The sequence below is a fragment of the Phaethon lepturus genome, unplaced genomic scaffold, assembly GCF_000687285.1.
Source record: "Phaethon lepturus isolate BGI_N335 unplaced genomic scaffold, ASM68728v1 scaffold8743, whole genome shotgun sequence".
Lineage (NCBI taxonomy): Eukaryota > Metazoa > Chordata > Aves > Phaethontiformes > Phaethontidae > Phaethon > Phaethon lepturus.
The window spans coordinates 38,795-50,405 of NW_010529677.1; the positions used below are offsets into that span (position 1 = coordinate 38,795).

Genomic DNA, 11,611 nt, shown 5'->3' on the forward strand with positions numbered 1-11,611 from the left:
CAGCCAGGATCGGCCCCACGGTCCTGGGTGCCACGGACATGGGGGACCCTGATACATGAGCAGGATGAGGCCCCGGGTCTCTGCTCTCACAGGCAGTTTCCAATAAGTTAATGCGAGATGAAGGTCCCCAAAGGGCAGTTATTTCAGTAAGGCGGAGCGCCCCGATGGTCTGCCAAATTCTAACTATAGGAGCGGTGGGCTGGGCACCTGCAGGGCTCGTCTTTCACCATTTGCCTCCGCACTGCCCGAAGCAGCAAAGAGAAAACCTCTGAAAGCTTTCCCTTGTCCCCCGTGTCATTCCCGGTTATTAATACATCCCAGCTACACGTCCCACTGTCTCAGCAGACCTCCCTGCTAACTCCTACCTGGAGACAGCAGCTGGAAACCAAGGGTTATCTGAACAATGAAATCCAAATTCAGAAATGAGATTTCAGTTTTGTGGGTTCCCCCCCCGCCCAGTTTCAGCATTTTGGAAGGTATTTGGCCAATGCCCCCCTGACCAGTCGCTCAGACTCAACCACAACTCAGCTATGGGAAGTAACCCAGGGCTCGCACTAGAAGATCAAGGGCACCCTGGGATGCTTCAAAGATGCTGGCCCACGCAGATGGTCCCCACGTAGCAGAGGGATGGGTGCAGCACAGTCTCAGGGACCCCCAGCCAGCTCCCACTAGGAGCTTTGGCTTCTTTCCACTCATTGACCCAAAGGAGTTTCATTTTTTACTTCTGTATTTGTTTTATCTTAAATGCTAACAGAAAAGTCAGGGGGAGCAGATCGGAAACGGGACTCTCAACATTTAATAGCTTCCCAGACGCTGGCTTGAGCTGCGCCGTTTTGTACGAATCCTTCTGTCGCTTGGGCACGGGGAATGCCAAACCTACTGCCAGACCAGCCTGGGGACAGCCCGTCTCACGTTCGTCTCCTGACACATCATTCCTATACAACAAGGGTTGCAGAAGCTTGCTTGCCTTTGCTAAATCCAGAGCGTGCAGAAGACCGGGACGAGACTCAGTTCAAGTGCAGCAGCATTTGTGAAATGCAGGGGCAGGAGAACAAGCATTTGCTTGCTGGGCTCAGCACCCCCTCTGCTCACAGGGGCTTGGGGTCTGCCGTCCCCGGTCACTCTGCAACCAGCCTATTAAAAAAAAAAAAAATTCTCCCCCCAGAAAAGGCCTGGCACAACAGTTACATCTTCTGAGAGATTTAGGAGGTGTCTTTAAGAAAAAACTAAGAACCTCTTATCTAGAAAGCAAGAGAATAGCGGAAACACTGAAGAAGAGTTATGGGCTATGTCCTGTCCCCACTCCAGTTCCTCAAAACAGCTGGGCAATTTCCCCAAAGGACTGCTTGGCTAGCACAGACCCCAGCATGGAAAACTTCAGCCCGAAAGGGCAAAAGAGGTGAAAGTTTGAGTTTAATAAATGGGACCGAGCATTTATGCAGTCTTAATGTCACCATTAATCCTATTAGTGTTATTAATCCTTGGGAGAGAGAAGGGCAGGGTTACTAACTGGTGAAGATGAAACAAGGCAAAGGAGATTTTAAACACACACACCTCCCTCTTTTTTTTTCTTTAAAGCCCTGACTGCTATAACCACTTCTGTGGCACGAGATATCATCACAGTTGCACAGGTTTGTGGCTTTCCCATGGCTGTCATTGTCACGGACGGAGATGCTTACATGGCCATTGAATCTCACCCATGAATTTCTCAACGAAGCCCATAAACATGTATCTGAGACCACATATGCCAGAAAAGCCAGCAAATCTTCACCTTTAAAACATCTAGCAATGGGGAATCTGACAACTCCCAAAGTACTTTTTATTTTATTAAAAAAGCATTTCCCTTACTGCTGAAAATACACCCCTTAACTGCCACATGGGGATTGGGCTAGTTGTTTAAATTGCAACAGAAAAGACACCTAGGAGCATACATAGCTGTACTGTAAGCAAATATTTCAACAGGATATCCAAGATATGTGTCTCCAAAGTTCTCGTCTTCTCCCAGTGTCTGCAAACGGAACACACAGAGGAGGATCTGACACTGTCACATTACGTATTAGGAGACGAAATGACTTCTAGTCAGCCCTTTGGTGACGGATAATCAGCAGGTTGTTCCATGCTCCCCATTAAGAGGAGATAATCCCTTTCTGTACGGCTTTGGTGTCAGATCAGAGCGATTCTGGCAATGGTTCCAACGGCACACAGCGCTCCGGCAACAGCTGATGCAAACACTCCAAAAGCCACGGGGCATCACAGCCTCCATCCAAAGAACATGCCGCCACTTCAACTGTCCTTTTACAGTGGCAACTGCTGCAAAGGTCAAGCACATAACGGAGGCAACACGGGTTTGCCTCTCCCCTTGGACCTGAATGTCAAGGCTGAGAGATTAGCAGCCAGAGAATCTGCAACAAATATTTCCAAAGAGCTGGAGGACACGGTTTGCTGCTTAAGCTGCATCCTGGAGTGGCTTTGTGCAGGATGGGGATGTGTCACCCTGCAAGAGGAGCATCTGTCCCACTTGCTGTGAGACCACTTAAGTGAATTTGCGTCTCTGCAATAACTCATATTGCCTGCTCAGTCCCTCTGCACAGCTTTAGTGCAGAGGATTTCTTCTTAGAGGAAGGTGCATAGCTTATTTTGTGTCAGCTTTATTTTCATTTGAATGTATTTAGCTACTAGCAAGGAGGCAGCCCTCAAGAGCTGCAAATGCTAAAATCAGAGCAAGGCCAGAGCAAAAAGCAAGCTCTGGAAGGGATGGCGTGCTTTTCAAATCACATCCCTAGAGAGTGGGACAAATATGTGGGTCTCTATCTTCTCCCTCTCCTCTAGGTTGGGCACATGACACCAAAAAAAGAAGGGAAGAATTACATTGGACAAGGAGAACTCAAACGTGCAAGGCAGAACAGACCACGGCTGACCTGATGACCAAGTACCAGGACTAAAGGAAGGCAACACCATGCCACAAGCAGCCGATCACTCAACAGCAGACTCTTAAAAAACAAACCAACAAAACTACCACAGCAGTCTCGGGCATGGCACTCCAAAATTTTTGCAGAAGACTCTAGGAACCTCAGACAGGAGACTCCAACCTGCCCCAGCCAACAGCAAGAGTGCTGCTGAAGAGAGGGTGCCTTCAGCCTCCGGGTGGCTGGGCTGGAGGGAGAGAGGCAGTCATGATTAAAAGTCTTCCAAGAGGTAAATGATGGAGGACAGTAATCAGTTAATCTCTGCTTCCACCCCAGGTAAGGCTAAAAAAATCCCTAAATCAGCACCGTCTGCAGCAAACGAAGACAGAGATCTGATATTAGCAAACGCTCAAAGACGGGGCCATTAGGCTTTGGGACAAGCTGAGGAGGCTGCTAATTCTCCTTCATTAGTTTTGTACAGCGCAGAGAAACACTCTTCAAAGGGCAGGCTGGGCACAGTAAATCCAGCTTCCAGCAACAGGATCACACCATCTCCTTCCAGATTTGCCTGTCAAGGACTCCCAGGGCTAAGATCAGGATGAGACCAGCACAGGGCGCTGTGAGGGGCTGACAGAAGAACCATGCAGCACAAACAAAAGGGCTCGTACAAGGCTCCCTATCACAGCTCGCCCATTTTGAAGCCTTGTGCTTTGAGAGGTATCCAACTCAGCTTAGCTTAATATCCCCCCACCATCACGCAGCCCTGCAGCCATCTCTCACCCTACAAACGGGCAGACACACCTAGCAATACGCCTGCACTGCGTCAGGGATGCTAATACAGCGAGCCATGCATGCTCTTTGTTTTCAATGCAGCATTTCAAAAAGCCTCGTCGTTCATTTAAGGTGAAGCTGTTCCTCTGGTCTCTTTGAAAGGGCTTATCTATGGGCTGGATTTCATTAAGTGTCTTGTTCTGCATTTAATAAGCTTGCAAGTCTAGACACTTTGGTTCTCTCTATCACCCCTTTGGTGTACCAGCAGGTAGAGACAACAGAGGTTAAGAGGGAAATATTTAGCTAGCAGATTTAGATGCTATCAAGATGATTGCGTAATTCCACTTTGACTCACTGCAATTTCACACCCAGGGACTTTTTCGCTCACCCGAGTGCCAATCCATTAAAAAAAAAAGGGGGGGGGCTGCTACCTTCTGCAGTAGTGTAGAGGAGGTCCCTGGGAGGTTCAAGGCCCAGACTTTGGGATATTAGCAGAAAAATCCACGTTGAATCAATGACCAAACAAGGGAGAAACAGGTCCAGAGGAGCTGTGCGGTAGAATTGCCCTTTACTACCGAACAGTGACAATAATGTACAAGCAGAACAAAAGTCTCAGCAACTCAGTCCACGTGACTCTTCAGATACTTCCACGTGCAACTGGGTGCCACCACATTCCCCCAGCCAACAAGGACAACCCAGGCAGGAGCCTGACGCTCTGCTCCTCCCTCCCCGGTGCAGGGGACGCAGTGACCGGGAGCACCGAGGTGCCTGCCGCGGGAGCTGCCACGACAAGTGCTCAGCAGCAGAACCGAGAGATGCTGCTGGGACCTCGGATGGGTGCTGTGCCCGATGCCTGGGCACTGGCCTCAGCTGTTTGCAGGGGGATGTACCAAGGCGTTCTCAAAACAAAGGCACCTGGTTGCAAGGTGGGCAACGCTGGAAGGGTGTGTGCCAGTTACCCCCGGAGGGAGTTTCTTCCTGCAGCTACCATAAGCCAGGAACGCCCTATGGAGACCTAGCCTGACAGGACACCGCTGCAGACCCGAGGTCAATGCCGAGACAAGTCATTTGCTTATCACTCAGCAGTTAGTGTCACTCAAGCGACGGGAACTCAGCTGAGACTTTGTACATTTTACTTCTGACCCTGCATCACACTTGAACCCTCGGCATCCGCGCAAAACCAGCTCTGTATTTATCTGCTGCTCTGCTTAGCCCCAAAGGCCGAGATGGGTATAAATCCTGTTGGTCCATGACACGCTGGAAAAGATCAGCATTTTTGTGGATCAGGGCTGCAAGATGTGCACGTTACAATTACACGCACTGGGGGGATGTACCAACAAAACTCACTGCAATCTTACATTACGAGCAAAATGTTTTTTCAAAAGATTAATCAGAAAGAAAGATTTCTCTCTTTAGGAAATAAGCAGCCATAATCAGCAAATATTTCTCTCATGGGATTGCAAAACAAGGCATGCTCTGCCCTCCGAGCCATGAGTCATGAACTTCCCCAGCAAAGGGGAAGGCAGAGCAGAACAACTGCATAGAGAACAACAGGATGGAGTTTTTTTACATTTTATCCCAAGGAGAGAAAGTTCAAGGTCTCTGCACTTACCATCAAATTTCTTGTATCGGGAACTGAACATGGTTTGTAAGTGATTGCTAAGCTCTACGACGGCGTTCCTGAAGTCGTGTTTACTCTGCTGACTGTACCTCTCCTCCATTTCTTGAGAGCAGCATGTGTAGCCTTGCGAGCAGACTTTCAAGTGGTCACCTGAAAAGCAGAGAAGAAAACATTCCAAGTTAAAAGGATCCTCTGTGCAAGGGCAAAGAGGTTGGCTTGCGAGGCAGGGGGGTGCAAGGACCCGCAGCATCATCTCCTTCCAAGGAGACCCTCCGTCGCTGCGAGCACGAGACCAGGGTCTGGCATAGCAAAACCTGATGCTATGGAGGAACTTTATAGCAACACACCTAAGTACCTTGTCTTTCTACACAAACACTAAAAGTGTCCTCTTACTTATTCAGTTAATAAATGGAATAAACAGATACTCATCTTGTACCGTGTAATTTGAAGAACCTGCAAACTGACCTGTATATCCTATGCCATCTTCCATGAAGTTTTTGCTGAGTATTTTAATTACTTCCAACTCACTCAGTTAATAGACAACACAGTATCAATGACAACGGTCCTTTTTGCACAAGATAAATCCTTTTTTCTCCACACACCCCCCACCTCCAATTACCACAGGGGAAGTAATCTCTCTCAGAAACAGTTATCACTGATATTAAAATACACTGGCTTTATACAATGGCTTATGAAAAGGTTTTATATTTCCCAGCTCCTAATTTTACAGTTTTCTGTCATTATCCTGGGTAAAATCAGGTGTTTGGAGAATTCCAACAGGTTTTTCTTCCTTCACCCTTAAAAACAGTCCTCCCCTAAAAGTCATCTGGCTCAAGTTGGCTTGGTCAGAAAAATCATAAAGTGCTTCTGTATCTACCATAGCTCCGTTTCAAAAATGCACAGGCAGTCTGGAGACAGGATCTGGCCCCATATAATTTGCTTTCAGAGCATCTCGCTGCAGTGCGGGATGAGGATGTCCTCTCCTAGCACCACCAGTAAAACACTGCCGTCAAGTTTTGTGGGCCAAGACAACGTCTCTGCGTAGCAATCCTCAGCTCCAGCTTCTCTGACAGGTCCCACAACGCAGCACCATCACAGGTGTGTGGGCTGACGCTGAAGTGGTTCAAACTTGGGCAAATTGTGCAAATCTTTGCCAACGCTGAAGATCTGATCACAACAAGCAGTTAGGATGAGAAACTTATCCTTTCAAGTCAGGTGGTATTTTAAAAGGCACAGCCTACATGTAAGCTGCTGCCTTCTCTCCCATTTCACACCCTGTTGCCAAACCTTATCCTTCAAGCCTGAGGAAGCAGATGGGGAAGCGAAGGCTCTTCCCTACCTGCTCACATGCTGGAAGCCACCAACAACCTCCAACCAACACCAAGGTTCACCCTGAGCGCTGCAAAGGACGTGTCAACTCCCTGCACAGAAAATAACCTCTTCGTGACATGCTGTGAACCACGCACTTGCTGAAGGGCCATCCTACCTGCTAAAGCATCCGAAGTGGGTTTGGAGAACCAAAAGCAGTTTTTGCACAGTGCAAAACAAAGTCTGCCCATGACCAACACAGGCAGTTGCATCTCTGCCCGCCTCGTGCAAGATCTGGTAAAAACATCATTTGCCCAGCTATTGAACCTTTGCATGACTTTCTAGCCCAGAAATGTTCGTATCTCTCCTTTCAGACACTTAAGGATCATCTTAAAATAAGATATATATTTATATGTACATATAATTCCTAAGAATCTGTCCTCCTACATCTGTTTGTCTTTTGCATTACAGGGTTTGTTTGTTTTCCCTGGCATTACAGAGAGACCTTGACCAACAGATAATTCTGCCACAGCTAATTTATTGCAAAAGACCGTCTGCTGCTCTTGGATTACAGAAGGCTCGAAGTCTGTTACGGGAAGCAGCACTGCTTAGGCACAGCCTTCAGAAAACACAGAAAAATCTCACTATCTCCTTACAGATACTTTTTTCTTTCATGGACTCAGTTTCTTCTCATCTGAGAGGAGCACCTCCAGCAGCAAATACACAGAATTAAGGGGTGCAGCTCCATTTAGCTTGGTAAGTCATTTAAAAGGGAGGAAGAGGTGCACCCACGATTTTCAGATCCCGCCCACCTAATCCTCTATGAGCCTGCCTTGCTAGCAAGCATTAAAAAAAGAAAGTGCCCAAGCTCCACCACTTTATTTCACTTTGAATCTCTTTGCTCCTGTTCCAAAACAGGTCTAAAGCTCTTTGACACAACGGGAAACAAATAAATAGCAGCGAAGTGATAATTACAGCTAAGAGCAAAGGCTGGTTTTGCAGTGTCAGAATAATTTAATTTCAAAAGTCTTGAAACAGTTGGGGTTTTTTGTCTAAGTTTCTTATGAAGGGGGAGTATGTCGGAAATATTTTACCTGAAATGCACTTTGTGATTTCAGTACCATTTCCGTGACACCAGTTCCAGTTCCATGATGCATGCCTGCCTTTGGTGGTTACAACTTACATACTTGCCATTCTTTCATGTTGGAGAGGTGCTTGGCAAATTCAAACCTACCGATAGTGGGATTTCTTTTCCTACTTACACTTCGCAGACACTTCTGAAATTGTCTACAGATGCCTTGGGATCCCTAAAACAACTTCTAACAGCTACTGGAATTTATTTATTGATTAAAAAAATTAAAAAGCTCAATACATTTCACAAAGTAACAGTTTGATACCTATTTACACTATTAAACTAAAGTTACCATCCCATCTATTTTGCAATGCCTTTTTCTGTTATGTCACAGTGGTTTGTATTTCTGAGTGCTACATCAGGAGCTAATGCTACAAAGCAAAACCATTTCAGTTTGATCCCCCTCATCCCAAATTTGCACAGTGCCTCCCTGGGACACATGTGCAAAGCCGAGCAAGGAGACGCTACCGATAGTAACTCAAGCTTGCCCAGATCCCATTTGGTTGATCATTAAGAAATTATGCTCCCAAACGCAACTCAGACATTCAAAAATGAATGACCAAGCAATCTAATTATGGAAGATATTTCTCAGTCATGTCAGCACTATGTGGTCTTGGCTTGTGATCAAGAATTAGCTCCGTCTGGAGCTGAGGAGCTCTGGCTACTCTACTAAATGTAGGAGGATGCATTGTGTTACCCAGTGTTAAAAACCAGAAGGTTTAGGGCTGTGGGCTGCTTTTCTTGCTGTTTTCTTATGGCACAGTGGGCGGTAGCAATGGAAAGTCACTGGAAGGCTCTGGGGTCCCCATTTTCTCACAGGGAGGGTTGTCCTTAGCACCTCCACATCCCTGAGAATATCTCCTCGCTTGAGCAAAGCGACTGGCATTAACACGGTTTGCAAGAAATCTCACAACACAGTCAGCTAGCAGAGCTGATCCCCTCAGCATCCCTCCACAGGGCTCACCCCACACCCGAGTCTGCAGGGAGAGCAACACAACACCCCAGCGTCCCACTGCCCGCCTGGGTGACGGATCCATCGCGTGCCCTTTCGGCGAGTGGCTGCTCTGCTGGGAACTGCTTAAACCTCCACCGAGGGACCCCGAAGCACGGCATCATCAGACAACAGCTTCAAAACACAACAGCGCTACGGCCACGGCACACAGAGGAATGAACACGAAGCCTGGAAAGCAGCCGTGGCCACTGGTCCACGTGAGCACGGACTGATTATGCACATGGAAAACCTTGACCTAGAGCCAAGACCAAAGACAACGCTCTTCATTTTTCCTACTGGCAGTGAGCTCCTCTAAGGAAAAGGAGTGAAAAACATGAGTATTTAGGCCCACTAAAACACAGATCTAATGTTTATGTGTATTATGTAAAGAACACTCATGGTGTACGCTCACTGTCAAGGACACATTCGGCAATAATTATTTCCCAAGTTAAAACTCATCAAACGATGCCCATACAAGGCAACTCTTCATCTACTGTCGAGTGTTAAAGACTCGGCAGCTTTTGTAATTTATCACCATATGAGCACAGCAAAAATATAACTCTGCCACAGCTTCCTTTCAAGTTAGGCTTTTTATTGCATTGTTTGGCAGAGTGTACAACTGTCACGTCAGGGGCTGCATGGCAAGAAGAGCTTAAGTAGCAGAGAAAGACTCCCAATATCTGTCGCATATGCACACCATGGCTGCAACTTGTCATGGATTTGCAGTAGGTCTTTCCCATGGCCTGTCACAGCAAGACTTTTTCTTTATTTTATATTACACGTGATTACAGAGAGAGAACGATGGCCCGAAGTTACAAAAGCAGCTTGCTCCTTGGCTAGTTAACAGCACACCTCTGGGGAATGGAGGTGGCGGTTTAAAGATAGAAATGCATTGGTACATGATGTTACCATCTGTACATCCAAGGAAACGTGCTCAGAAAGGTAATCTTGCAAACTTATGATTTAAGTCATTACAGAAATGCCACATTTAGCAGACTCCAAGCACCTGGAGTTTCTTCCAAATCAAGCAACTATTTTGCAATGTGGCGGAAAACAAGTTTTCATCAAATGACTGAGTGTGCAGCGCAAACTCACGGGCTCCACGATCTTGAAAAGCAGTTTCCCTTCACCAAGCAATTTTCCAAGATCTTTTCAAAATGGTGTTTCTGGATGTTTAACACGCCATTCCCGGCCTGCTTCTGCTCACCTTGACCACGTTCACACTTTAAGTATACCTAGCTGCAAAACTAGCTAAACTTTCAGGAGTGGTTTGCTGGGAGGCGGGGACAGTTTATTCTTTAAAACGCTCCCGTACACAGCCCAGCCCGTCACTGCAGCCTGGTAAACAAGCCAAAAGCAGTTTACAGTCTGAGACGTTACTGTTGGGACTTTGCTCCCACATGAGAAAACAGGCTGGGAGAAGCTGGGCTGGTGGAGGAGTGGGAAGCAAATGCTGCTGGGGGACCGGCGAGCAGGGCCACCATTTCGGCCTCACGCTCTGCCTCTTCCCTCCAGCGCACATGGGCTTGTGTCATCTTAGAAGAGTTTCGTGACTTCCTCTGAACCAACTACCAAAGGAGTCCCAGACTGTAATGCCGGGTTCTAATCCGATTTCACACTAGACTTGCCTTCTAATTATCACAGAATATTAGGCTTCCACCCATCATATATAATTGACATGCTACCGAGGCTTTAGAAAACCCCCAACAAAGATGACAAGAAGCACTAGCATCACCCCTGGGCACAGCTCCGCTGCTCCAGCCCCACGTTAACAAGGGGTGAGAAGAAAGAAAAGCATGAGCTTGTGATCGACTCTGGCAGAGTCAGAGACAGACAAGGCCACCGAACCATCCACCCAGTCCAGTCACCTTTAATTGTGCCCAAAATACCAAAACCTGAGCAGTTTTCTTGGCTACAAAATGAGCTGCAGATGCTCAGCACCCCCAGGAACGGCCCACAAGCTCTCGCCATTTGCAACGGTGCTACCATAACCCCTACGGGCTTTCGGCACAACCGCACATCCCACAGCCGCAACAGTCCCTGCACCCCAAGGCAAGGCTGGGTCACCCGCATCCCTGCTGATGCTGCTTTTAGGTATTTGCTAATGAAGAGCACTGCAGAAATACCGATACTGCCTTGGCACATAAGTATTTCTTGGTGAAATGACACTAAGCTGCAAACACCAAAGGAACGGGAAAAACGCGACCCTGCTGCCTCCTCCCAGGCTGTCACAGGCACACGCTGCTTGAAGGAGTGCTTTTTGCTTGGCATAAGCACCAAACTTGAATTTTTAGTTGACGGCTCTGATAAGAGTACTTCTTTTTCACCAGGTGGGCAGTCTTCTCCGCTTGCTTTAAAGCCGTGCTGCTGTGGGACTTGTGTTCCTTTTACTGGGGAGAATACTCCTGCGGAGATGGTCGCGTGCCAGGAAGGAAGAGATGGGAAACAGTGCTGAGGTCCTGCTAACGGAGGTGATGCATCCACAAAGGCAGCAGAGTTACTAAGCTCACATCCTGCAAACGATGCAAAGCTGCCAGTACCCTCTGGTCTGAACGGGTCAAAACACATTGGGACATGTGGACCTGTACCTCCCTGATCCTCCCGAGCGCACGGTGCTCTTTGCAGCCCAAATCACTATTTCAAACATGGTCCACGCACTTCCAGAAGTGCTCCGTGCAGCCTCCTCCCTACATCTTCCACCGTCAGACACAAAATGATACACCCATTTCCAATGCAATCATTTCCCATTCCACCGTGCAACCACATTCAGCTTTCCTTCCTTCCCTCCCCAAACCCAACAGGCACCGAAAGAGGGAGCGCATCCCACGTACCCAAAGCCAGGTCCTCGCCGTGGAGGTCGGCAGCCAGCATCGCCCTCCAGC

The 11,611-nt window shown here is 47.7% G+C and overlaps 1 protein-coding gene across 1 annotated transcript in view; it reads right to left on the reverse strand.

Annotated features, from left to right (window-relative positions):
• GPC4 (glypican 4) overlaps nt 1-5,446 on the reverse strand; it is a 36,800-nt gene extending 31,354 nt beyond the window's left edge. The window contains exon 1 of the mRNA XM_010284017.1: nt 5,290-5,446. Coding sequence (XP_010282319.1) covers nt 5,290-5,398 — 109 coding nt within the window. The 5' untranslated portion in view covers nt 5,399-5,446. The remainder of the gene's footprint in view (nt 1-5,289) is intronic.
• Between the last annotated feature and the right edge of the window lie 6,165 nt (nt 5,447-11,611).